General features: G+C 50.5%; 1 protein-coding gene and 1 non-coding gene across 2 annotated transcripts in view; one reads left to right on the top strand and one right to left on the bottom strand.

The window, feature by feature from the left end:
- Positions 1-784: 784 nt before the first annotated feature.
- The window catches only part of RNF213 (ring finger protein 213), a 115,666-nt gene continuing 89,124 nt past the window's right edge, over positions 785-27,326 (bottom strand). Inside the window, exons 52-66 of the mRNA XM_038741969.1 lie at positions 27,222-27,256; positions 24,895-24,989; positions 21,229-21,388; positions 17,823-18,003; positions 16,579-16,670; positions 14,511-14,762; positions 12,875-13,007; positions 12,390-12,473; positions 10,194-10,374; positions 9,105-9,306; positions 6,849-6,926; positions 5,620-5,817; positions 3,086-3,175; positions 1,875-2,053; positions 785-1,180 (exon numbers count right to left, since the gene is read on the bottom strand). Of these exons, the coding sequence (XP_038597897.1) occupies positions 1,027-1,180; positions 1,875-2,053; positions 3,086-3,175; positions 5,620-5,817; positions 6,849-6,926; positions 9,105-9,306; positions 10,194-10,374; positions 12,390-12,473; positions 12,875-13,007; positions 14,511-14,762; positions 16,579-16,670; positions 17,823-18,003; positions 21,229-21,388; positions 24,895-24,989; positions 27,222-27,256 (2,114 nt within the window). The 3' untranslated portion in view covers positions 785-1,026. The remainder of the gene's footprint in view (positions 1,181-1,874; positions 2,054-3,085; positions 3,176-5,619; positions 5,818-6,848; positions 6,927-9,104; positions 9,307-10,193; positions 10,375-12,389; positions 12,474-12,874; positions 13,008-14,510; positions 14,763-16,578; positions 16,671-17,822; positions 18,004-21,228; positions 21,389-24,894; positions 24,990-27,221; positions 27,257-27,326) is intronic.
- Positions 1,726-1,799, top strand: TRNAN-GUU. Its single transcript has one exon. It is a non-coding gene; the product is annotated as a tRNA-Asn (tRNA).

The raw sequence follows: 27,326 nt of genomic DNA, 5'->3' as shown, positions 1-27,326 counted from the left end.
GCGGAGCCGGGGAGGGGAGGAATGGTCTGAAGCAATGGGAGTGAGGAAGGCAGACCCGGTTCGGCCGAGGTCCGTCCCGGCTGAGGCCCTGACGTGTCGATGGAGTTTCTTCTAGAAAGGTGGAAGACGTTAGGAGCGGGGTCCGGGAAAATGGCTGCAGACCACAAGGCCTCGGGATCGACCGGATCGCCGGTCTCCCAAAGGGACACCGTGATGATCATCTTTCGGGAGCCCGACTTCCCGCGGAAACCGAGGCACACGCCGGCCGAGTGGTCCCTCCGGGCGGGCCCTCCTGATGGCAGTCTCCCACCGGCCAGGTTGGTGTGGCTAAGTTGGTGTCACGGACACACAGGGCCTCCACCTTCTCTGTGCGGCCCAACCGGCGATGGTGGACAAACAAGAGATTCAGAGCGGGGAGAAGGCACTCGAAGAGGGAAATCTAAATATCGCAGAAAGCCGACCTGTGCTTCACACTCTCGCTGGAAAGTCAGCATCATCTCAGGGGGATGTTGGACACCTCCTCCTGGAAACCACTCACTTGGCCCTCGCTCTGGGACCCCTCGGGGCAGGGCGGGGAGACGCGCCGACCCCCCACCCGACACGATTCGGCCGGAAAGCAGCGGCACACGCGGTTTGAGCTAAGGGAAGCAGGGAGTGGGCGGTCATCTCGTCACCTGGCCGCCCACGCCCAGAGGGTTGGGATCCTGAGAGACGCGCCCGGGACAGAAGAGCCGGCCTTGCCACCCTACGGACCCGGCGCCAGTAGGAGAGAGAGGCTTAATGGTTGAGGAGCGGAGTGGGCCCGGGACGGAGGGGGTACGGGCGGGCTTGGATTCGGCCCCCGCCCCGTCTGGGGATGCCCAACGCGATGGCTTCTTCCCAGCTTCAAGTCGTGCGTCCTCCCCTTCCCTGAGGCGGCGCCCACGGCCTTCATGGGTGGGCGACGTGCCAGTTCCGGGAGGCCCCAGACACCTCGGCCCTCGGGGCGGGAGAGGCCGAGGGCCGCGGGCAGGACGTCTCGGTCCCTCATCGGAGCCGCCGGTCCAGCTTGAGGGCCGCGGTGGCCTTCCAGACGGCCACGCAGTGGGAGAGGAGGATCTCTCCGGGGAAGCTGGACTCCAGCCTCGGAGGGATGTCACTCTCTTTGGTTTCGATATAACTCACCAGGGTGTCTCCCAAGCTGAAAAACGGGGACAGACAATCATCCTAAGTAGGCCGTCCGTTGAGCGCCCTTTACAACGCATCGAGCCCCATCCGAAGCGCCGGGGCAGATGCGGGTCTATCGGGGGGGATGTAATCCCAAAAGAAGGAGGCACGACAGAGATTTTAATCTCCATTTTCCAGATGAGGAAACTGCAGACAGAGAATTGAAGTGACTTGCCCAAGGTCACGCAGCTGACAAGTGGAAGGGTCCCCCGACTCCCACTTTCTACTAGGCCTCGCTAATTCTCGGGAGTTACTGTTTCAGACGGCCTCGCGGGGAGTTTAAAAGATAAGCCAGTCTAGCAACGGCCACCCTCTCCCCCATCCTGGTCCTGTTCTCATGACGGTAAATCGAGTCCGTCAGCCGGCCTCCGGGCCTCTAGAGATCAAGCACGGAGCAGGGTGTTGTGGCTACAGCACCGGGCGTGGGAGTCCTGCTCCGTGCTTGATCTCTAGAGGTCCCTGCTCCGAGGCCCGGGCTCGATTCAGGACTTAGTGTGGTTTAGTTTAGTATTTAGTGTGGTCTCTGTGGCACAATCGGTTAGCGTGTTCGGCTGTTAACCGAAAGGTTGGTGGTTCGAGCCCACCCAGGGACGATTCCCTTTAAGCGCTTAGTCCAGTGCTCTGCACACAGTAAGCGCTCAATAAATACGATCGATTGACTGACTCACCCCCATTCCGGGTTGAATTCCCCTTCCTCCTGGGCGTGCTTCAATTTCAGGACAATCATCTCATGAAGCTCCTGCAGGAAGGCCTCCAGCCCGGCTTGATTCAGGAAGGCTTTGAGGAGTTGGGTGTTTCCGGCGCTGAGTTCGGCCTTGTACGCCTCACTGATTTCCCCAAATGGATCCTAGAAGCGGGAGGGGAGGGATGACGAGAGAAACGTCAAAAGCGGGACGCGGGAAAAGCAGACGGTCGGGAGGGGGAAGAGGTTCGGCTCCAGTCGGTCAGTCCATTGTATGTATCGAGCGCTTACTGAGTGCGGACCAATCTGTCTGTCGTATTTACTGCGCGCTTACCGTGGGCGGAGCCCGGGACTAAACGCTTGGGAGAGGACACGCAACAGAGTTCGTAGACGTGTTCCATCCCCAAAACCAGCTGCCGGTCGATCAATCTGCCGTATTTATTGAGCGCTTACTGTGTGCAGAGCACTGGATTGGGCGCTTGCTAGGGTACAACAATATAAGATTCATTCAATCAAATTTTTGGGGCGCTTGCTAGGGTACAACAATATAAGATTCATTCAATCCAATTTTTTGAGCGCTTACTGTGCGCAGAGCACTGGGCGGAGAGCTAGGGGAGGACAACAAAACAATATAAGGGAAACATTCCCCGCCCACAACGGGCTTACAGTCTAGGGTCTCCCTTCAAAGCCCTACTGAGAGCTCACCTCCTCCAGGAGGCCTTCCCAGACTGAGCCGCCCCCTCCCCATCCCCCCGCCTTACCTCCTTCCCCTCCCCACAGCACCTGGATATATGTAAATATGTTTGGACGGATTTATTACTCTATTTATTTATTTATTTTACTTGCACGTAGCTATTCTATTTATTTTATTTTGTTAGTATGTTTGGTTTTGTTCTCTGTGTCCCCCTTTTAGACTGTGAGCCCACTGCTGGGTAGGGACTGTCTCTATATGTTGTACATACTTAGTCTATTTATTTTATTTTGTTAATATGTTTTGTTTTGTTCTCTGTCTCCCCCTTCTAGACTGTGAGCCCACTGTCGGGTAGGGACCGTCTCTAGATGTTGCCAACGTGGACTTCCCAAGCGCTTAGTCCAGTGCTCTGCACGCAGTAAGCGCTCAATAAATGCGATTTAGATGAATAGAGGCGGTGGAGACAGGCGTTACCAGAAATAATTGACCAACGGGGCCGGAAGTACCTTTTTGAGTCTCAGCAGCTGTTCCGACTTGTGGGAGGAGAGGAACTGCCACAGCGCGATGGTGTGTTTAAGGTGACACCTGCTCAGGGCCTGGCGGAAAAGAGAGACACTGAGTCACGGAAGGCCTTGGGTGACCCCTCGCTTTGGACACCTCCTCCCGCCACACCCCCTTTCCCCCCACTCCTCCTCAGCATCGATGGTATTTATTGAGCGCTTACTGCATTCATACTCCATAGAGAAGCAGTGTGGCTTAGTGAAAAGAGCCCGGGTTTGGGAGTCAAAGGTTGTGGGTTCTAATCCCGGCTCGGCCACTTAGCTGGGTGACTTTGGGAAAGTCACTTCACTTCTCTGTGCCTCAGTTACTTCATCTGTACAATGGGAATTAAGACTGTGGGACAGGCATATAGTAAGTGCTTAACAAATACCATACCATCATCATTATTATAATTATTCATTCAACTGCATTTATTGAATGCGATTGAATGAATGAATAGTAATTCATTCGCAAGAATGAACAAGTGAAAGAATGAATGCAAGAAGCAGCGTGGCTCAGTGGAAAGAGCCCGGGCTTTGGAGTCAGAGGTCATGGGTTCGAATCCTGGCTCCGCCACATGTCTGCTGTGTGACCTTGGGCAAGTCACTTAACTTCTCTGAGCCTCAGTTACCTCATTAGTAAAATGGGGATGAAGACTGTGAGCTCCACGTGGGACAACCTGATCACCTTGTATCCCCCCCAGCGCTCAGAACAGTGCTTTGCACATAGTAAGCGCTTAACAAATGCCATCATTATTATTATTTATTGAGCATTTACTGCATGCAGAGCACTGTACTGAGCCCTTGGGAGGCAGAGTTGGTAGACACGTTCTCTGCTCACAATGAGCTTACAGTCTAGATGGGGAGACAGACATTCACATCAATAATTTATAATAGATAACTTAAAGAGATGTATGTAAGCACTGAAGAGGCGTTGAAGGTGGAACGAGTAGTAGATAACCAAAGGTCACAGAGCCAAATGCACAGATGTCAGAGAAGGGAGAAGGAGCTGGGGGAAAGAGGGCTTAATTAGGGAAGGCCTTTTGGAAGGGATTTTTTTTTTTGAATGGTATTTGCTAAACGCTTACTATGTGCCAGGCACTGTACTATGAAATGAACCCCTCCTTCTGCTCACTATGGCTCTTTTATTATTACTATTATTATTATTGTTGCTGTTAGGCACTTAATACATGTCGAGAGCTGTTCTAAATGCTGGACCATGCTGCTCTAGGTGGATGAGTGGGAGCCCACTGTTGGGTAGGGACTGTCTCTATATGTTGCCAACTTGTACATCCCAAGCGCCTAGTACAGTGCTCTGCACACAGTAAGCGCTCAATAAATACGATTGAATGAATGAATGAATGAATGAATGAATGGGGTGGCGCGGCCAATCTGGGGCGTGAGATCTACAGGCAGCGCTCACCTCGGGGGCGGACACGAGGGGGTCTCATCGTCCCTCTGTTGGGGTTGCGGCCCTAGCAGTGGCTTAGAGGGGACCCACTGAGGGGCAGGGCATACAGTTCTGACCCCAGGGACGTCTACTATGCTCAGCTTTTCCCATCCCCCGAGGGGACCCTTAGCCCAGTGTGGCTCAGTGGAAAGAGCCCGAGCTTTGGAGTCAGAGGTCATGGGTTCAAACCCCGGCTCCGCCAATTGTCAGCTGGGTGACTTTGGGCAAGTCACTTCACTTCTCTGGGCCTCAGTTACCTCATGTGTAAAATGGGGATTAAGATTGTGAGCCCCCTGAGGAACAACCTGATCACCTTGTAACCTCCCCAGCACTTAGAAAGGTGCTTACCGCCCCCCCCCACACGCCTTACCTCCTTCCCCTCCCCACAGCATCTGTATATATGTTTGGACAGATTTATTACTCTATTTATTTTACTTGTACATATTTACTATTCTATTGATTTTATTTTGTTAATATGTTTTGTTTTGTTGTCTGTCTCCCCTTTCTAGACTGTGATCCCGCTGTTGGGTAGGGACCGTCTCTATATGTTGCCAACTTGGACTTCCCAAGAGCTTAGTACAGTGCTCTGCGCACAGCAAGCGCTCAATAAATACCACTGAATGAATGAATGAATGAATGAACGTCCGACTGGATACGGGGTTTCCCGCCCTCGCTGGGGATTCTCCACCAGCACACCCCGACTCCGTTTTCACGGGGAAACTCTACCAACAGACTGAGCCCTTCCGATCTAGGATTCGGAAGGCAGGTTAAAAAAGGGAACCGCTCCGAAACTGGGGAAAAAGCATGACGGCGGGAGGCAGAGACAACTGGGCAAATCCGGATGACCAGAAGGAGGCAGGCCACCCCAAGCGCTTAGTACAGTGCTCTGCACACGGTAAGCGCTCAATAAATACGATTGAATGAATGGTGCCCGACACCGTGAGGCGGGCACGGAGGCACCGGTGAACGCCCCGTGACAGACCCGAAGGGGCGCCGGATATTCCACCCCGAGACCCCGACCCCTCGTTGTCGGGTTCGGCCCGGGGCCCACCTTCAGTACGGGGGAGCCCATCTGGTCGCCCATCCGCAGGACGTCTTGGACGTAGGGGATCAGGAGCATGTTGGGGTCGCCGCCGGCCGTGCCCAGGAAGCCCAGGGTGATTTCCGTGACCGAGAGGGCTTCGCAGACGTCGCTGTAGGACTGCAGGTGTCCGCCGATCGCGTTGGTGACCGAGTTGGGGAGGGAGGTCTGGGGATGGGAACAGACAAGAGATCAGCCCCTCTCACGGCCCAACGGGTGCCTCGTCCTCTCCCCCGTCGACGCTTCCGGGCCAGAGGCCTCGAGTTCCGCACTCGGGACCCTGGAACCCGCGGGAGAAAAGCCCCTTCCTCGCCGGCGAGGAGGGTGGGCCTGGGCTGCCCATCCAACATCGGGAACACATGGAAGGGGGAGTACGGTTCCGACAGGGAGGCCCGGTCGGAATGCCAGAGGAGTGTGGGAATTAGACGAATGTTTAATTTAACCGGTCACCGTTTCCCTTCCGGTCAATCCTCCCAGTTAGTTGGCGAACCCCTTGTGGGCCGGGAACTGTTTACAGATGAGTGCCTGTGTTTCCTTCCCAGAACCTGACACCATAAGTGCTTAAAGTTAGCTCTGATTCTAAAACTAATAATTACAACACTAATAAGGCACAGAGAAATTAAGTCACTTGCCCAAAGTCAGGGCTGGAATTAGAACCCACAACCTCTGAGTCCCAAGCCCGGGCTCTTTCCACTAAGCCACGCGGCTTCTCTGATTATTTTTTACTGCTCTCGGACTGGGATGAAGACTGAGGTCCAGACATGGAAGTGACTCATCCAAAGTCACACGGCAAAGCGGTGACAGCACTGGGGACAGGATCGGGCTTTGAAAATCTCTGGTCCATTTAACTTTTGACCTCAGCCTTTCCCCCTCGCCCTCAAACTACAGATCTGTTAGGAATAGCATGGTGCTTTTGGAAAATAACTGAGAGAGAAGGTGAGACCTGTCATTTTTAGACGCCTGTCGTCTACACGTTTTGTTTTGTTGTCTGTCTCCCCCTTCTAAACTGTGAGCCCACTGCTGGGTAGGGACCGTCTCTATATGTTGCCGACTTGTACTCTCCCAAGCGCTTAGTACAGTGCTCTGCACACAGTAAGCACTCAATAAATATGATTGAATGAATGAATTTTTTTGTTTTAGAGACCAGAATTCTGTCCGGTCTCCGGCCGACCTTTCCCGTGCTCCGCTTTCGTACTCACCTGCGGCATTTTGTTCTTGATGTCCAGAAACAAACGCTCGTAGTTTCGATCGTGTCTGTACACTAGAGTGGGGATCCCCTGTGGAGAGAGAGGAGAGAAGATGCTGCCGACTAAACGCGCTGTGGACCCCGCCGGGGTCAGAGCGGCAGGCATCAATGGCGAGGCCCGTGGGCTTCAAATTCAGGCTCCACAGCCATTCTCCAGCTGGGATCAGCCCAAGCCTGGTAGCAAAACGGAAGCCGAAGGCTCCTACTCATCTTCTCTGCTCTGCACACAGTAAGCGCTCAATAAATACGACTGAATGAACGAACCTACGACTCGCAGAAACGCCTAAAGTCGCGTACCACATCAAACCAGGAGCTCCAGAGGGCTCTTACTCCTCCTCCTCCTCCTCCTCTACCACTGGGCGAGGCAGATTGGTGGGGGCTAGTGGGCGGTGGTCCCATGCCAACGGCAATCACCCTTTTTTTAAAATTAATTAATTCATTCAATCGTATTTATTGAGCGCCTACTGTGTGCAGAGCACTGGACTAAGCGCTAGGGAAGTCCAAGTCGGCAACATATAGAGCCCACCAACGGGCTCACAGTCTAGAAGGGGGAGACAGACAACAAAACATGTAGACAGGTGTCAAAATCATCAGAACAAATAGAGAAGCAGCGTGGCTCGGTGGAAAGAGCCCGGGCTTTGGAGTCAGAGGTCACGGGTTCAAATCCTGGCTCTGCCAATTGTCAGCTGTGTGACTTTGGGCAGCTTACTTAATTTCTCTGGGCCTCAGTTCCTCATCTGTAAAATGAGGACTAAGACTGTGAGCACCCCCGTGGGACAACCTGATAACCTTGTAACCTCCCAAGCACTTAGAACAGTGCTTTGCACATAGTAAGCGATTAATAAATGCCATTATTATTATTATTATTAAATAGGTATGTGTTAAGCGCTTACTCTGTGTTCTGAGTGCAGGGGCAGATTCAAGCTAATAAGATCACACAGCAGGGGCTCGCAGTCTTAAATCCCATTTTACAGATTCATTCATTCAATTCATTCAATGGCATTTATTGAGCGCTTACTGTGTGCAGAGCACTGTACTAAGCGCTTGGGAAGTACAATTTGGCAACATATAGAGACGGTCCGTACCCAACAGTGGGCTCACAGTCTAGAAGAGTGGGCTCACAGTCTAGAAGAGGAGGGAACTGCAGCCCAGAGAATCAATCAATCAATCGTATTTATTGAGCGCTTACTGTGTGCAGAGCACCGTACTAAGCGCTTGGGAAGTACAAACTGGCAACATATAGAGACAGACCCTACCCACCAGTGGGCTCACAGTCTAGAAGGGGGAGACAGAGAACAAAACCAAACATACTAACAAACGAAAGTGACAGAGCAGATCAGCGGTGGAGGCGGGCGGAGAACCCAGGCTCTTCTGACTCTCAAGACCGGGCTCTAACCACTAGCCCGCACGGCTTCTCCTCCTTCAGGCGTGGCTTCCCCCGCCCACCTGGGTGGGGGGCATTGCTAGGGTCTAGTGGAGGGAGCACTGGCCCTGGAGTTAGAGGACTTGGGTTCTAGTCCCGGCTCTGCCGCTTGCCTGCTGTGTGGCCTTGGGTAAGTCACTTTACTTCCCTGTGCTTCAGTTCCCTCATCTGCAAAATGGGAATTCAGTATCGGTGCTCCCTCCTACTTAGAATGTGAGCTCCATGTGGGACCTGATTGACGTGTGTCTACCCCAGAGCTGAGTACGGTGCTTGGCCCAGTCTCCTGAAAATGCCTTCAAGTTGTTTCTGACCCATGGCGACTCCATGGACACACTCTCTTCAGAATGACCCATCTTCTATTATGAAGTCGCTCTGGTATGTGTATCCATAGAGTTTTCTTGGTAAAGATACGGAAATGGTTTACCATTGCCTTCTTCTGCGCAGTAAAAGCTTGAGTCTCTGCCATTGTCTTGGATCAATATTTTGATCCCTTGATCATCTGCCTCTGATTCTTTCCCATGCCTGTATATATGTTTGTACATATTTACTACTCTATTTATTTATTTTATTTGTACATATTCTATTTTATTTTGTTAATATGTTTCATTTTGTTCTCTGTCTCCCCCTCCTAGACTGTGAGCCCACTGTTGGGTAGGGACCGTCCCTAGATGTTGCCAACTTGGACTTCCCAAGCGCTTAGTCCAGTGCTCTGCACACAGTAAGCGCTCAATAAATACGACTGAATGAATTGCTGAGCAAAGTCCCCGGGGCACGAGCGTACGTTACCTTCAGGGTGAGGTGGGGCTTCCCCTGGAAGAAACGGCCGGTCGCCTGCCGCTGGATCTTCTCCAGGTCGAACTCCTGCAAGGTTTCCCCTCCTTTTTCCACGCTGTACTGGCAGTTGGCCAGAATCAGCGGGATCAAGTCACGCTCCACTTCGTAGCTGATGACGTGCAGGTCAGTCACCTCCGAGGGGCTGACCGAGTAGCTGGGGGGAAATCGAGGCACAGCGATTCAGATGCTGGATGTAGGGCCTGAAATATAAACTCGTCCTCTAGGCCGTAAGCTCGTTGCGGGCAGGGAAAGCATCCTCTAATTCCGTTACAGTGCTCTGAACACAGTAAGCGCTCAATACATACAATTCTTTATCTAGCTACTTACTGCCGAGACCAAGGCCGTAGCCGTTTTTGCACACATGGCTTTGCACCCGGTAAATACGACTGAATGAATGAATTAATCATTCAATCATTAGAGAAGCAGCGTGGCTCAGTGGAAAGAGCCCGGGCTTTGGAGTCAGAAGTCATGGGTTCAAAACCCGGCTCCGCCAACTGTCAGCTGTGTGACTTTGGGGAAGTCACTTCACTTCTCTGGGCCTCAGTTACCTTATCTGGAAAATGGGGATGAAGACTGTGAGCACCCCCGTGGGACAACCTGATCACCTTGTAACCTCCCCAGAGCTTAGAACAGTGCTTTGCACATATTCATTCATTCATTCATTCAATCGTACTTATTGAGCGCTTACTGTGTGCAGAGCACTGGACTAAGCGCTTGGGAAGTCCAAGTTGGCAACATATAGAGATGGTCCCTACCCAACAGTGGGCTCACAGTCTAGAAGGGGGAGAACAGTAAGTGCTTAATAAATGCCATCATTGTTGTTATTAATTAATTAATTTTCTGGCGATTATCTACCTCAAGACAACCAACTCCCTTTGTGGGCACGTGGGCAGGGGGAGCCTGGCCCCCAGAGAGGCCCCGTGAGAGCGGACCCCGTCAACGCCCGGTCCAGAATGCCCGTCCGGGTGACCGCGAGACGACGGTGTCGGGGACCCCGGCCTCCAGGGTGAACCGGCTGCTTGCTGGACGCCCCCTGCCCACCTGTTGCTCTCCTTGGTGTACTTTTCCACCGTGTAGATAAAGTGGTTGTGCAGGCCGATGAGGTAGCTGACCAAAGCGGTGGAGCAGAGGCCCAGCCCCCGCCGCCGGGGCAGGAGGACCTCAAACTCGCTGTCCAGGGTTAGGGCGGCATCGCAGTAACCTTTGGGGAGCTTAATCTCACCTGCAAACAAATGGGGGGTGGCGGGGAGGGGTTTATCAGAGAAGGGGCCTCCTCTACGGAGCCTCCGTGTGCCCGTCGCGATGGGCTCCCCCCGCCGCCCGCCCACCCGCTCCTCCATTAGGTCCCAGGCCCCGGCCGGCAGGACCACCACCGGCGGGGACAGAAGGCTCAATCGCCAGCGCTTCAGCTGTACTACCGTGTTCTTGGAAAATCTGCCATCACCATGGAGATATTTATTCTTCTATCAATCAATCAATCAATCATATTTATTGAGCGCTTACTGTGTGCAGAGCACTGTACTAAGCGCTTGGGAAGTCCAAGTTGGCAACATATAGAGACAGTCCCTACACTACAGTGGGCTCACAGTCTAAAAGGGGGAGACAGAGACTTCTAGACTGTGAGCCCGTTGCTGGATAGGGACCGTCTCTATATGTTGCCAACTTGGACTTCCCGAGCGCTTAGTACAGTGCTCTGCACACGGTAAGCGCTCAATAAATACGATGGAATGTATCTATTAAGCCCCCACGCCACAGTGTGGCCTAGTGGAAAGAGCCCGGGCCTGGTCATCACAGGATCCAGGTTCTAATCCCAGCCCCGCCCCTGGCCTACTCTGTGACTCTGGGCAAGTCACTTCACTGGGCCTCAGTTACCTCATCTGTAAAATGGGGATTCCATACCTCCTCTCCCCTGCCTTAGACTGGGTATCCCACGTGGGGAGGTGACTGCGTCCCACCTGCTTATCTCATTCCGCCCCTGGAGCTTGGTACAGTGCTTGGCCCAGAGTAAGTGCTTAAGTTATTGTCTAATTATTTTATATTGTTAATATGTTTTGTTAGACTTCCCAAGCGCTTAGTACAGTGCTCTGCACACAGTAAGCGCTCAATAAATTTGATTGATTCTATTCCCAGGTCCGCCGCTTGCCTGTCGTATGTCTGTAGATATGTTTGTACGTATTGATTACTCTATTTCATTTGTACATATTGATTCTAATTATTTTATTTTGTTAATATGTTTTGTTTTGTTGGACTTCCCAAGCGCTTAGTACAGTGCTCTGCACACTAAGTGCTCAATAAACACGATTGATTGATTGATTGATTGACAGACACAGCGTGGCCTAGGGGAAGGAAGAAGAGCCTGGGACTCGGAGGAGCTGGGTTCTAATACCGGCTCCACCACGCGTCTGCCGGGTGACCTCAGGCGACTCAATCAATCAATCAATCAATCGTATTTATTGAGTGCTTACTGTGTGCAGAGCACTGTACTAAGCGCTTGGGAAGTCCAAGTTGGCAACATCTAGAGACGGTCCCTACCCAGCAATGGGCTCACAGTCTAGAAGAATAAATATCTCCATGGTGATGGCAGTTTTTCCAAAAACGCGGTAGTACAGCTGAAGCGCTGGCGATTGAGCCTTCCATCCCCACCGGTGCATAGACTCACTTCACTTCTCTGTGCCTCAGTGACCTCATCTGTAAAATGGAGATTAAATCCTGTTCCTACTTAGACCGTGAGCCCCACTTGGGACAGGGACTGGGTGCAACCTGATTAATTTGTATCTACCCCAGTGCTTAGAACAATGTTCACTCACTCAATCGTATTTATTGAGCATTTACTGTGTGCAGAGCACTGTACTAAGCGCTTGGGAAGTCCAAGTTGGCAGCATACAGAGACGGTCCCTACCCAAACAGTGGGCTCACAGTCTAGAAGGGGGAGACAACAAAAGAAAACATATTAACAAAATAAAATAAATAGTAAATATGTACAAATAAATAGAGTAATAAATCACGTAGAAAACATTTAGCAAGTACCATCATTACTATATAAGCTGGACAGTGAGGCGTAGGGTTGGACTGCTATGCTCTGCACTTAGGAAGGGCTCGATAAATACAATTGATTAATTGATTGGACTGGAGAGGAAAGAGGCCCTGAGGCAATAATATTGATGGGGTTTATTAAGCGCTTACAATTCCCAAGCGCTGGGACGTGTCCCTTCTCCTCAAGGTCACGGAAAGACTCACCATTGGTATCGATCGACTGCCTCAGGTGGTTCCACGTGGAAAGGAAAATTTCTACTCTCTCCTGAATCAGACACCTCATCCCATCTGGAACACAAAAGAGGGAAAGCCCGCATAACCACCCATCCCGCCCTCACCCTCATCAACCCGTCGATCGTATTTATCAACAACAATAACAATAATCATGGTATCTGTTAAGCACGTACTACGTGCCAGGCACCGTACTAAGCGCTGGGGTGGATCCAGGCAAATCGGGCTGGACACGGTCCCTGTCCCACATGGGGCTCACAGTCTCCATCCCCAATTTCCAGATGAGGGAACCGAGGCCCAGAAAAGCGAACTGACGACTTATTATCATCATCAAATACCATTAAAAAAAGAGAGAACATCCCAACTTGTACTTCCCGAGCGCTTAATACAGTGCTCTGCACACAGTAAGCGCTCAATAAATACGGCTGAATGAATGAATGAATGAACGAAAGACCGACCTGATCGGTGGCTGTTGAGGAAAACTCTGATGGTGTGGAAGTCGACATCGGAGGCATTCTGGAACCTCTTGACCAGATCTCTCTGCAGGGCCAGGATCTCGGGCAAGAACTTCACCAGCCTCAGTTCCCCTTCCTGGAAAGGGACGGGGTGTCCAGGGATGCCGGGTTATCCACCAGGCCCAAGATGATCGGGGATTGGCCCCGCCGGTTAGTGAAACACAGTGTTTGGCACATAGTAAGTGCTTAAGGAACACCACCAGAATAAAGCAGACTAGGGAGTGAGATGGTCTGGAGGGTGGGCGGTAGCTCGTTCTGGTAGATTTCCAGAGAAGCGACCTTGTCTAGTAGGAGGAGTGCGGGCCGGAGAGTCAGAGGATCTGGGTTCAAATCCCAGCTCCTCCGCTTGTCTGCTGGGTGACCTTGGGCAAGTTGCTTCACTTCTCTGGGCCTCAGTTCCCTCGACTTCCAGACTGAGCCCCCTCCTTCCTCTCCCCCTTCTCCCCGCCTTACCTCCTTCCCCTCCCCACAGCACCTGTATATATGTATATATGTTTGGACGTATTTACTACTCTATTTTATTTGTACATATTTATTCTATTTATTTTATTTTGTTAATATGTTTTGTTTTGTGGTCCGTCTCCCCCTTCTAGACTGTGAGCCCGCTGTTGGGTAGGGACTGTCTCTATATGTTGCCAACTTGGACTTCCCAAGCGCTTAGTCCAGTGCTCTGCACACAGTAAGCGCTCGATAAATACGATTGATGAATGAATGAATGAATGACAGCTATTCTCCCTCTTAAACCGTGAGCTCCACGTGGGACCCGATGATCTCGTATCTATCCCAGCGCTTAGTACAGTGCTGGGCATTTAGTAAGCGCTTAACAAATACCACCATCATTATTATTCATTCAGTCATTCAATCATATTTAGTGAGCACTTACAGTGTGCCGAGCACTGCACTAAGTGCTTGGGAAAGTATATTACAATGCTAAACGGACACATTCCCTGCCCACAATGAGCTTACTGGTGTCATAATAATAATAATTATAATAATAATGATAATGGCCTTTATAGAGTGCTTACTATGTGCAAAGCAATAATAATGGCATTTATAAAACATTTACTATGTGCACAGCACTGTTCTAAGCACTGAGGAGGTTACTAGGTGATCAGGTTGTCCCACGGGGGGCTCACAGTCTTAATCCCCATTTTACAGACGAGGTAACTGAGGCCCAGAGAAATGAGGTGACTTGCCCAAAGTCATGTAGCTGACAGTTGGTGGAGCCGGGATTTGAACCCCTGACCTCTGACTCCAAAGCCCGGGCTCTTTCCACTGAGCCACGCTGCTTCTCTATATTTGCAGGGCAAAGGGAAATCTCCGAGGGATTGTCGCCAGGGGCAAGTTTAAGTCTCTGGTGGGCTCTGGCTCACTGCAAGTCTGGGGGACCCACACCCCAACCAAGCTGGAAGCCCCCCGGCCCCTTCCTATTGGGAAAAGACCCGGCTCTGAGCCCACCCGGGGATGAGAAGTCTTCAGAGCAGTGACGCGGTGTGATGCGTGGGAAAGCCCGTGGTCTGTCCGCGAGTTGTTTGGGAATCACAGAAGCCCACCTGGTGGGGCGGGGGGACGGACTGACCTTCTGCAGGAAGTGCCAGAGGATGGGCACCGTGTCCCGGCCGTCCCGCTGCTCCACCACGTGACGGAGGTGGTCGACGCTGACCTTCTTCCTGCAGGTCCAGATCCTGGAGCAGTGAACGGTGCTGGGACGGGGCAGGCGGCTCAGGAAGGGCGTGGGGTCGCCGTAAACCATCTTGGCCACCAGGTTGGAGGTGATGCGTTCGTCCCGGCTGATGCGGCGGTTCACCTCCCGAAGGGCCTCGTCCAGGTTCTGGACCAGAGACCCAAGTTCGGCCTGTCCCTCCCTGGCCCCGGTCGCCCCGGCAACCTCGCCGGTTTGCCCCGTCCCTCCAGTGTCTCCGGGGCTCGTTCCCCCCATCGCCCGATCCCCCCTTGGCTTCCCCCGGCCCCCCACCGTGGAGGCCTCTCCCAATCATCTTGTTATTGATGTGCATCTTGCTTTATTTCTATTGATTCTGATGACTTGACACCTGTCCACATGCTTCATTTCATCATCTGTCTCCCGCTTCTAGACTTCTTTTAGACTGTGAGCCCACTGTTGGGTAGGGACTGTCTCTATATGTTGCCAACTTGGACTTCCCAAGCACTTACTGTGTAATACGACTGATTGACTGATTGATTAGACCGTGAGCCCGCTGTTGGGTAGGGACCGTCTCTATACGTTGCTGATTTGGACTTCCCAAGCGCTTAGTACAGTGCTCCACACACAGTAAGCGCTCAATAAATACAATTGAACGAATGAATGACCTGCAAAATGGGGATTCAATACCTGTTCTTAAACTATGAGCTCCGTGGGGGACAGGGACTGTGTCCGACAATAACATGTATCCACCCCGGCGCTTAGAATAGTGCTTGACACATAGCAAGTGCTTAACAAATACCATTAGAAAAAAGTCATTTTACTTCCCTGGCCCTTAGTTTCCTCTTCCGAGAAACAGAGATGCAATGCCCGTTCTCTCACTCTCCTTTCGACTGTGAGCCCGGTGTCGGACAGGGACTGAATCTGACTGCTCTGAATTTACCACTCAATCGATCAATCAATCATATTTAGGAGCGGAGAACTGGACTAAGCGTTTGGGAGAGTCCAACGTGACAGAATTAGCTGACAAGTTCCCTGCCCGTAACAAGCTTACGGTCTAGAGGGGGAGATGGACGTGAATACAGATAAAGAATTCATAAAATATAATTTAAAGATATGGAGATAAGTGGTGCGGGATTGGGAGTGACTATCAAACGTCCAAAAGTTGCAGAGAGTGATTAGTACAAGTGCTGGGCTCATAGCAGGTGCTTAACGATGACCATATTATTATTATTCATTCATTCGTTCAATCGTATTTACGGAGCACTTACTGTGTGCAAAGCACTCTACTAAGTGCTTGGGAGAGTACGATACAACAATGAACAGATACAGTCCCTGCCCACAGTGAGCTCATTATTGTTATTCCATACCGATCAGGACACTGAGCGAGAGCAGGAGTGATGCCGGGAAGGTGGAATGAGAGCAGGGACGGACCAATATAATGGACGCGTGACAAAAAAGTGGCTTCCACGGGTCTTCACAGAATTTCCCCTACCACACCAGCCGGCAATTCATCCCTTCAAAGCCCTACTGGGAGCTCACCTCCTCCAGGAGGCCTTCCCAGACTGAGCCCCCTCCTTCCTCTCCCCCTCCTTCTCCTCCCCATCTCCCCCACCTTACCTCCTTCCCCTCCCCACAACACCTGGATATATGTTTGGACATATTTATTACTCTATTTATTTAGCGAGAAGCAGCGTGGCTCAGTGGAAAGAGCCTGGGCTTTGGAGTCAGAGGGCATGGGTTCAAATCGCGGCTCTGCCAATTGTCAGCTGGGTGACTTTGGGCACTTCTCTGGGCCTCAGTCACCTCATCTGTAAAATGGGGGTTAAGACTGTGAGCCCCACGTGGGACAACCTGATCGCCTTGTAAGCTCCCCAGCGCTTAGAACAGTGCTTTGCACATAGTAAGCGCTTAATAAATGCCATCATAAATAAACAATAAAAACAAACGTGACAAGCCGCAACCGGACCGTCACGGGGCCGCTCACCTTCAGTTGGGGCACCATCAAGCCCGCGACGACCTTTTCCCAACGGTTTCTCCTCTCCTTGGTGGAAAGCGTCGGGTCAAAACCCAGGGGCTCTGGATGGAGAAGCAGTGCCAAAATGGGAATGCCGCAGAAATGGGAAGCATGCTCGGGTTTTCCCCGTTTTTGGGGTTCTTTCTGAGCTCTTCCTCCCAAGTCAGCACCCGCCTAAACTGGTCCGCTTTCTCATTCATGCGATCACATTTACTGAGCGCTTACTGTGTGCAGAGCACTGGACTAAGCGCTTGGGAGAGTCCAACAGAACCACAAACACATTCCCTGCCCATGAGGCAGACGTGATGTAAACAAATTATATTATTTCTTAATATAAAGAAATAAACAATAAGGGTGGTCAACCTCAAATGCGGTGCCATTTTCTGAAAGGATCCCCATGGCGCTCAATGCAGCCATGGCTCATTCATTCATTCATTCAATCGTATTAATTGAGCGCTTACTATGTGCAGAGCACTGGACTAAGCGCTTGGGAAGTACAAGTCGGCAACATCTAGAGGCGGTCCCTACCCAACAATGGGTTCACAGTCTAGTAAGAAGGGGAGAGACCTTAGAGTAAATATGTTAATATGTGTTGTTTTGTTGTCTGTCTCCCCCTTCTAGACTGTGAGCCCACTGTTGGGTAGGGACAGTCTCTAGATGTTACCAGCTTGTACTTTCCAAGCGCTTAGTGCAGTGCTTTGCACACAGTAAGCGCTCAATAAATACAGCTGAATGAATTTTGTTAATATGTTTTGTTGTCTGTCTCCCCGTTCTAGACTGTGAGCCCGCTATTGGGTAGGGACCGTCTCTAGATGTTACCAACTTGTACTTTCCAAGCGCTTAGTGCAGTGCTCTGCACACAGTAAGCACTCAAATATGGCCGAATGAATTTTGTTAATATGTTTTGTTGTTTGTCTCCCCCTTCTAGACTGTGAGCCCGCTATTGGGTAGGGACCGTCTCTAGATGTGACCAACTTGTACTTTCCAAGCACTTCGTGCAGTGCTCTGCACACAGTAAGCGCTCAATAAAGACGACTGACTGAATGAATAAATGCGATTGAATGAATGAATGAACAGAAGGGGGAGACAGACAACTAGACAAAACATACGGACCGGTGTCAAGTAGTCAGAATAAATAGAAATAAAGGTAGATGCACACCCGGGGCGGGGTGGGGGGGGGTGTCCGGTGGCCCCTCGGCCGTACCCGTCCTTACCGTGGCCCAAGACTGGCCGGGGCGTCTTGAGGAGGCCGCCCAGGACGAGGTGGACCACGTTGACGGTGTCGTCGGCGCTCTTGCCCAGGGTTTTGGTCAGCTGCTCCAGGTCCTTCTGGATGTGCTGGAGGAGGAAGCTCCCCGCATCCTGCACCCGGGGCTTGATCATCGTCAGCAGAGACTTGGGAAGCAAGGGGATAAAGATGGGATCGGGGCGGATCCGGGCGGCGTGATGACATCCCGGATCCTGAGCCCGGAGAAGTGAAGTGACCCTCCCAGCGTCATCCGGGGGCCGAGCCGGGATGAGAACCCTTCTGACTCGCAGGCCCGGGCTCTAGCCACGAGGCATAGCGGAAGCAGGGTGGCTCCGTGGAAAGAACCCGGGCTTGGGAGTCAGAAGTCGTGGGTTCTAATCCCGCCTCTGCCTCTTGTCAGCTGGGTGACTTTGGGCAAGTCACTCCACTTCTCTGGGCCTCAGTTCCCTCAGCTGGAAAATGGGGATAATAATAATAAAAATGATGGCATTTATTAAGCACTTACAACGTGCAAAGCACTGTTCTAAGCGCTGGGGAGGTTACAAGGCGATCAGGTTGCCCCTCAGGGGGCTCACAGTCTTCATCCCCATTTTACAGATGAGGTAATAATAATAATGATGGCATTTATTAAGCACTTACTATGTGCAAAGCACTGTTCTAAGCGCTGGGGAGGTTACAAGGCAATCAGGTTGCCTCACGGGGGGCTCACAGTCTTCATCCCCATTTTACAGATGAGGTAACTGAGGCCCAGAGAATAATAATAATAATAATAATAATGATGGCATATATTAAGCACTTACAATGTGCAAAGCACTGTTCTAAGTGCTGGGGAGGTTACAAGGCAATCAGGTTTCCTCACTGGGGGCTCACAGTCTTCATCCCCATTTTACAGATGAGGTAACTGAGGCCCAGAGAATAATAATAATAATAATAATGATGGCATATATTAAGCACTTACAATGTGCAAAGCACTGTTCCAAGCGCTGGGGAGGTTACAAGGCAATCAGGTTGCCTCACGGGGGGCTCACAGTCTTCATCTCCATTTTACAGATGAGGGAACTGAGGCCCAGAGAAGTGAAGTGACTTGCCCAAAGTCACACAGCTGACAAGCGGCGGAGCAGGGATTTGAACCCATGACCTCTGACTCCAAAGCCCGGGCTCTTTCCACTGAGCCATGCTGCTTCTCTGTATAATATCTGGTAAGCGCTTACTTTGTGCAAAGCACTGTTCTAAGCGCTGGGGAGAATACAAGGTGATCAGATTGTCCCACGTGGGGCTCACAGTTTTAATCCCCATTTTACAGATGAGGGAACTGAGGCTCAGAGAAGTTGTGACTTGCCCATAGTCACACAGCAGACATGTGGCAGAAGCAGGATTAGAACCCATGACCTCTGACTCCCAAACCTGGGTTCTCGCCACTGAGCCACGCTGCTTCTCTGTGAGCCCCACATGGGACAATCTGATTACCTTGTATCTACAACGGCGCTTAGAACAGTGATCGGCACATAGTAAGCGCTTAACAAATACCATCATTATTATTATTGTTACCCCAGCGCTTAGAACAGTGGTTGGGACACATTAAGTGCTTAACAAATACCATCATTATTATTCTTATTGTTACCCCAGCTCTTAGAACAGTGGTTGGCACACAGTAAGCGCTTAACAAATACCATCATTATTGTTACCCCAGCGCCTAGACCAGTGGTTGGCACACAGTAAACGCTTAACAAATACCATCATTATTATTACTATTGTTACCCCAGCGCTTAGAAAAGTGGTTGGCACACAGTAAGCGCTTAACAAATACCATCACTATTATTATTATTGCTACCCCGGTGCTTAGAACAGTGGTTGGCATACAGTAAGTGCTTAACAAATACCATCATTATTATTCTTATTGTTACTCTAGCGCTTAGAACAGTGGTTGGCACACAGTAAGCGCTTAACAAATACCATCATTATTATTATTATTGTTACCCCAGTGCTTAGAACAGTGGTTGGCACACACTAAACGCTTAACAAATACCATCATTATTATTGTTATTGTTACCCCAGCACTTAGAACAGTGGTTGGCACACAGTAAACGCTTAACAAATACCATCATTATTATTATTATTGTTACTCTAGCTCTTAGAACAGTGGTTGGCACACAGTAAACACTTAACAAATACCATCATTATTATTACTATTGTTACCCCAGCGCTTAGAACAGTGGTTGGCACACAGTAAGCACTTAACAAATACCATCATTATTATTATTATTGTTACCCTAGCGCTTAGAAAAATGGTTGGCACACAGTAAGTGCTTAACAAATCCCATCATTATTATTCTTATTGTTACCCCAGCGCTTAGAACAGTGGTTGGCACACATTAGGCGCTTAACAAGTACCATCATCATTATTATTATTGTTACCCTAGCGCTTAGAAAAATGGTTGGCACACAGTAAGCGCTTAACAAATCCCATCATTATTATTCTTATTGTTACCCCAGCGCTTAGAACAGTGGTTGGCACACATTAGGCACTTAACAAATACCATCATTATTATTATTATTATTGTTACCCCAGCGCTTAGAACAGTGGTTGGCACACAGTAAACGCTTAACAAATACCATCATTATTATTACTATTGTTACCCCAGCGCCTAGAACAGTGGTTGGCACACAGTAAGCGCTTACAAATACCATCATTATTATTGTTATTGTTACCCCAGTGCTTAGAACAGTGGTTGGCACACATTAGGCACTTAACAAGTACCATCATCATTATTATTATTGTTACCCCAGCGTCTAGAACAGTGGTTGGCACATAGTAAGCGCTTACAAATACCATCATTATTACTCTTATTGTTACCCCAGCGCTTAGAACAGTGGTTGGCACACAGTAAGCGCTTAACAAATACCATCATTATTATTCTTATTGTTACCCCAGCGCTTGGAACAGTGGTTGGCACACATTAGGCGCTTAACAAGTACCATGATTATTATTATTATTGTTACCCCAGCACTTAGAACAGTGGTTGGCACACAGTAAGCGCTTACAAATACCATCATTATTATTGTTATTGTTACCCCAGCGCTTAGAACAGTGGTTGGCACACAGTAAACGCTTCAAATACCATCATTATTATTCTTATTGTTACCCCAGCGCTTAGAACAGTGGTTGGCACACAGTAAGCGCTTAACAAATCCCATCATTATTATTCTTATCAGGCAGCCCCGATTCATCTTCACTTTACGAGGAGGAAGCGGAGGCCCGGAGAGGTGAAGGGACTCGCCCAGGGTCCCACAGCAGACGAGCGGCGGAGCCGGAGGGGAGAACCCCGGTCGTTCTGCCTCCCGGGCGGCGGGATGCCCACCGCTCTCCCTACCTGTGGACTCCGGGAGATTCCCAAGAGCATCGCCAGGTGCGTGAGCAGGCGGAGGAGGACGAAGACCACCGGGGCCAGCTCCCTGTCGCCCACCGCCGCTGTCTCCCTGCAGTGGGGGCTTCCGAGCACGTGGCCCTTTTGGGTCCTGTCCGTGTCGTTCCTGTGGAGGACGACGCGCGTGACCGGGAGGAATAAATACGATTGACTGAATGACTGTCTCTATGTGTTGCCAATTTGTACTTCCCAAGCGCTTAGTACAGTGCTCTGCACATAGTAAGCGCTCAATAAATACGATTGATTGATTGATTGATTGATTGATTGACTGAGCCCCCTTTTTCCTCTCCTCCTCCCCACCCCCCCGCCTTACCTCCTTCCCCTCCCCACAGCACTTGTATATAGATTTGTACAGATTTATTGCTCTATTTATTTTACTTGTACATGTTTACTACTCTATTTATTTTGTTACTAATAATAATGGCATTTATTAAGCGCTTACTATGTGCAAAGCACTGTTCTAAGCACTGGGGAGGTTACACAGGTTGTCCCACGGGGGGCTCACAATCTTAATCCCCATTTTACAGACGAGGGAACTGAGGCCCAGAGAAGTGAAGTGACTGGCCCAAAGTCACACAGCTGACAACTGGCGGAGCTGGGATTTGAACCCATGACCTCTGACTCCAAAGCCCGGGCTCTTTCCACTGATCCACGCTGCTTCCCATATGATGATGATGTTAATGATGTGCATATAGCTTTAATTATTTGTTCTGATGACTTGACACCTGTCCACATATTTTGTTTTGTTGTCTGTCTCCCCCTTCTTGAGTGTGAGTCCGTTGTTGGGTAGGGACCATCTCTATGTGTTGCCAACTTGTACTTTCCAAGCGCTTAGTACAGTGCTCTGCACACAGTAAGCGCTCAATAAATACGACTGAATGAGTGAATGGACGGATGGCCAGCCCGCCCCCCGCCCCGGGGGCGGCTGCTGCTGCGTGTAATGTGTCCGTCTGTTCTCGTACTGGACTCTCCTAAGAGGTCAGTACGGTGCTCGGCACACAGTAAGCGCTCGATAAATACAGCCGGATGGATGAATGAATGAATAAACGGAGAGAAGACGTTGGGAACCCGGGAGCGCGGAGGAAAGAGGAAACATTTGAAAGGAATAATGACAATCGTGGTCTTCATTAAGCACGTACTATGTGCCAGGCACCATACTAAGCTCTGGGGTGGATACGAGCAAATCAGGTTCATTCATTCATTCAATCGTATTGATTGAGCGCTTACTGTGTGCAGAGCACTGGACTAAGCGCTTGGGAAGTCCAGGTTGGCAACATATAGAGACGGTCCCTACCCGACAGCGGGCTCACAGTCTAGAAGGGGGAGACAGACAACAAAACCAAGCATATTAACAAAATAAAATAGAATAGATATGTACAAGTAAAATAAATAGAGTAATAAATATGTCCAAACAAATATACATATATCCAGGTGCTGTGGGGAAGGGAAAGAGGTAAGGCGGGGGGGATGGAGAGGGAGAAGAAGGAGGGGGCTCAGTCTGGGAAGGCCTCCTGGAGGAGGTGAGCTCTGAGTAGGGCCTTGACATGATCAAGGGTTGGACACGATCCCCGTCCCACGTGGGGCTTTGCCTCGATCCCTGTTTTCCAGATGAGGGAACTGAGGCCCAGAGAAGTACAGTGATTTGCCCAAGGACCCACAGCAGACAAGTGGCAGAGCCGGGATCAGAACCCATGACCTTCTGATTCCCGGGCCTGGGCTCCATCCACTCCGCCGTGCTGCACGATTCTCCATTCTCCCCTCTAGACTGTGAGTCCCCTGTGGGCAGGGAACGTGTCTACCGACTATGTTCTACTGTCCTCTCCCAAGTGCTTAGTACAGTACTCTGTACGCAGGAAGCGCTCAATCAATCCCATTGATCGACTGAAGTGCCAGAGCCGGGATTAGAGCCCAGGTCCTATTGACTTCTAGGCCTGGGGTCTATCCGCTAAGCCACACTGCTTGATGATGATGATGATGGTGGCATTTATTAAGCGCTTACTATGTGCAAAGCACTGTTCTAAGCGCTGGGGGGGATACAAGGTGATTAAGTTGTCCCATGTGGGGCTCCCAGGCTTAACCTTAATTAATCTTAATCTTTTAGACCACGAGCCCACTGTTGGGTAGGGACTGTCTCTATATGTTGCCAATTTGTACTTCCCAAGCGCTTAGTACAGTGCTCTGCATACAGTAAGCGCTCAATAAATACGATTGATGATGATGATGATGATAATCCCCATTTTACAGATGAGGTAACCGAGGCTCAGAGAAGTGAAGTGACTTGCCCAAGGTCACACAACAGACATGCGGCAGAGCCGGGATTCGAACCCATGACCTCTGACTCCAAAGCCCGCGCTCTTTCCACTGAGCCACGCGGCTTCTCTATAGCCATGCTGCTTGATGATACGAGGAAGCGCGCAACAAATACCATAATAATAAAGTGTCCAGATCTCAGTGTCGAAGGAACAGAGAACGTTTCTCTACCCTCCGCAGCAAAGCCCGTGTGAAGGACGTTCCTGGTTTTCCTCTAAACTGAAAGCTCCTCGTGGGCAGGGGACGGGTCTACCAACTCCGCTGCATTTTATTCTCCCAAGCACTTAGTCTAGAAGCGGTGTGGCCCGGTGGCTAGAGCCCAGACGCGGGTTCTGATCCCGGCTCCGGCCCTCGTCCGCTGTGCGACTTTGGGCGAGCCGCTTCACTTCTCTGGGCCTCAGTTCCCTCATCGGCCCACGGTACACGCCCCAAAAATACGAACGATCGATCAGAGAGCTGGGACCAAGGAACCTCATGTCGGAAAATCCAGTGGGCTCCGACGCCAGCCTGGGCCCATCTCTCTAGGTGGGGTGCCCGGCTGCGTCCCCCCGGCTTGGAAAGTCCGGGCCGCTCCTCACCTGGTCCGGCCGGCCGGGACAAGCTCGGGTGCCCCTGACTCTGCGGCTCAGAGGAAGGGGAGCAAATATATATATATATATATATATGTACATATTTATTACTCTATTTATTTTACTTGTACATATCTATTCTATTTATTTTATTTTGTTAGTATGTTCGGTTTTGTTCTCTGTCTCTGTCCACCGCTAATCTCCTCACTGTACCTCGCTCTCGCCTGTCCCGCCATCGACCCCCGGCCCACGTCATCCCCCGGGCCTGGAATGCCCTCCCTCTGCCCATCCGCCAAGCTAGCTCTCTTCCTCCCTTCAAGGCCCTGCTGAGAGCTCACCTCCTCCAGGAGGCCTTCCCAGACTGAGCCCCTTCTTTCCTCTCCCCCTCGTCCCCCTCTCCATCCCCCCGTCTTACCTCCTTCCCTTCCCCACAGCACCTGTATATATGTATATATGGTTGTACATATTTATTACTCTATTTATTTATTTATTTATTTATTTTACTTGTACATTTCTATCCTACTTATTTTATTTTGTTGGTATGTTTGGTTCTGTTCTCTGTCTCCCCCTTTTAGACTGTGAGCCCACTGTTGGGTAGGGACTGTCTCTATGTGATGCCAATTTGTACTTCCCAAGCGCTTAGTACAGTGCTCTGCACACAGTAAGCGCTCAATAAATACAATTGATTGATTGATTCATTGAAGGAGGAAAAAGGAGGAAGACCAAAACTCACTGGACCAGCTGAAAGCCTTGATCGGCTTTGTGGTTCTCCCCTCCAACCGTGACGCCGCAATCCACACACCTGCTCCGCTCCATTGGGGCACCGCACTGGGGAGGGAAAGAGAGGCGCCGTGGCTCAGTGGGAAAAACATGGGCTTGGGAGTCAGAGGTCACGGGTTCAAATCCCGGCTCCGCCAATTGGCAGCTGGGTGACTCCGGGCAAGTCACTTCACTTCTCTGGTCCTCAGCTACCTCATCTGGAAAATGGGGATGAAGACTGTGAGCCCCCCTTGGGAAAGCCTGATCACCCTGTAACCTCCCCAGTGCTTAGAACAGTGCTTTGCACATAGTAAGCGCTTAACAAATGCCATCCATCATTATTATTATTATTCTTATTATTAAAGAGACGTTAACCCAGAAGCCTGGCCATAGGTCCTTTGCACATAGTAAGCGCTTAATAAATGCCATCATCATTATTATTATTATTATTATTATTATTATTATCATCAAACGCTAGCTGCGTGCAGAGCACTGCATCAATCCATCAGTCGCTGCTATTTATCGCGCGCTCGCTCTGTGCAGAGCACTGGACTGAGCGCCTGGGAGAGAACAACATTATAGAGTCGGTAGCAATGTTCCCTGTCTAGAGAGGGAGACAGACGTTAGTAGAAATAAAGAAATTATGGCAAGGGACCTAACCCTAATTAGTTTTTCTCAGTTTCAGGAACATCACCTCCTCTCTCCCCAGCCAACTGTAGTCTGGGACTGGAAGCTTATTACGGGCAGGGAGCACGTCTGTTGTATCGTCCTCTCCCAACCGCTTAGTCCAGTGCTCGGCACGCAGCGAGCGCTCAATTAATACCACTGATCGATTGATTCAAGTCCAAAAAAGCGCCAAATTGAGGCCGGGCAGGAGTCTGCTCCCCTACTGACCAAGAAGCTGCTTGATTGACAGCTACAGCCCGGGAACACTGGTGACGCAGGGACCGCCCTCTCCCCCCGCCTGTAACGACGTGTCTACCGACTCTGTTATACGGGGCTCTCCCGAGTGCTTAGTCCAGTGCTCTGCACAAAGTAAGCGCTCAACGAATACGACTGATTGACTGACTGACAACCGAGAAAGCAATCTATACGTGATTCGTTTCTTTCGCTTCAGTTTGGGGGTAAATCCCGGTGAGGAGCCATAGCCCGGTTAAAAAACAAGAAGGTTCTGCTGGTGTGTACCCTTCTTGATGATTTTTGAACTACCGCAAAACTCTTGCAAGTTGACCGGAAGCTCGTTGTGGGCAGGGAACACATCTACCGACTCTTGCTATAGTGGACTCTCCTGAGAGGGATCTCCATCTCGTCTATCTCACCGCCGCTATCTCGTCCACATCCTACCTCGGGCCTGGAATGATGCCCTCCCTCCTCATATTAGACAGATAATTGCTCTCCCCGTCTTCAAAGCCTTACTGAAGGCCCGTCTCCTCCGAGAAGCCCTCCTCTAAGCCCTCCTCTCTTCTTCTCCCACTCGCTTCTGCGTCTCCCTGGCTTGCTCTCTTCACTCAGCCCTCCATCCCATCTCCACAGCACACATGCGTACACTTGTCATTTATTTATTCATTTATTTACATATATTAATGTCTGTCTCCCACTCTAGATTGTGATCTCGTTGTGAGGAGGGAATGATGATGACGATGATGGCATTTATTAAGCGCTTACTATGTGCAAAGCACTGTTCTAAGAGCTGGGGAGGTTGCGAGGTGATCAGGTTGTCCCACGGGGGGCTCACAGTCTTAATCCCCATTTGACAGATGAGGGAACTGAGGCACAGAGAAGTGAAGTGACTTGCCCAAAGTCACACAGCTGACAAGTGGAGGGGCTGGGGTTTGAACCCATGACCTCTGACTCTGTTCTCTGTCTCCCCCTTTTAGACTGTGAGCCCACTGTTGGGTAGGGACTGTCTCTATGTGTTGCCAATTTGTACTTCCCAAGCACTTAGTACAGTGCTCTGCACATAGTAAGCGCTCAATAAATATGATTGATTGATTGATTGATTGATTGACTCCAAAGCCGGGGCTCTTTTCCACTGAGCCACCTGTTCTATGTGTCTTTATTGTCATATTGGACTCTCCCAAGCACTTAGTCCGGTTCTCTGCACACTCTAAGCGCTCAATATGACCGAACGAACGAACGAATGAATGAGCGCTTAGTCCAATGCTCTGCACGCAGTAAGCACTCTACTAACTGAGTTTCAGCCTTCTCCACCTGACGTGCGGAGAGAAGCTAACCGAACGCCTCGGCCCGCACTGGGCCGTGGTCCCGGTGGTCTCTGGGCGCGACGCGCTAGCCACTCACCTCTCCCACCATGCAGGGATGGCCGTTGGAGCATCCTGTGGGGAGAAATCGACGGAATGCCAACGTTAAGCCGGGAAAGCCTCACCGCTCGGAGAAGCGGTGCGG

The sequence above is a fragment of the Tachyglossus aculeatus genome, unplaced genomic scaffold (genome assembly GCF_015852505.1).
Source record: "Tachyglossus aculeatus isolate mTacAcu1 unplaced genomic scaffold, mTacAcu1.pri SUPER_34, whole genome shotgun sequence".
NCBI lineage: Eukaryota > Metazoa > Chordata > Mammalia > Monotremata > Tachyglossidae > Tachyglossus > Tachyglossus aculeatus.
The sequence above is the reverse complement of the archived record's forward strand: the minus strand, read 5'-3'. Positions and strand labels throughout refer to the sequence as shown.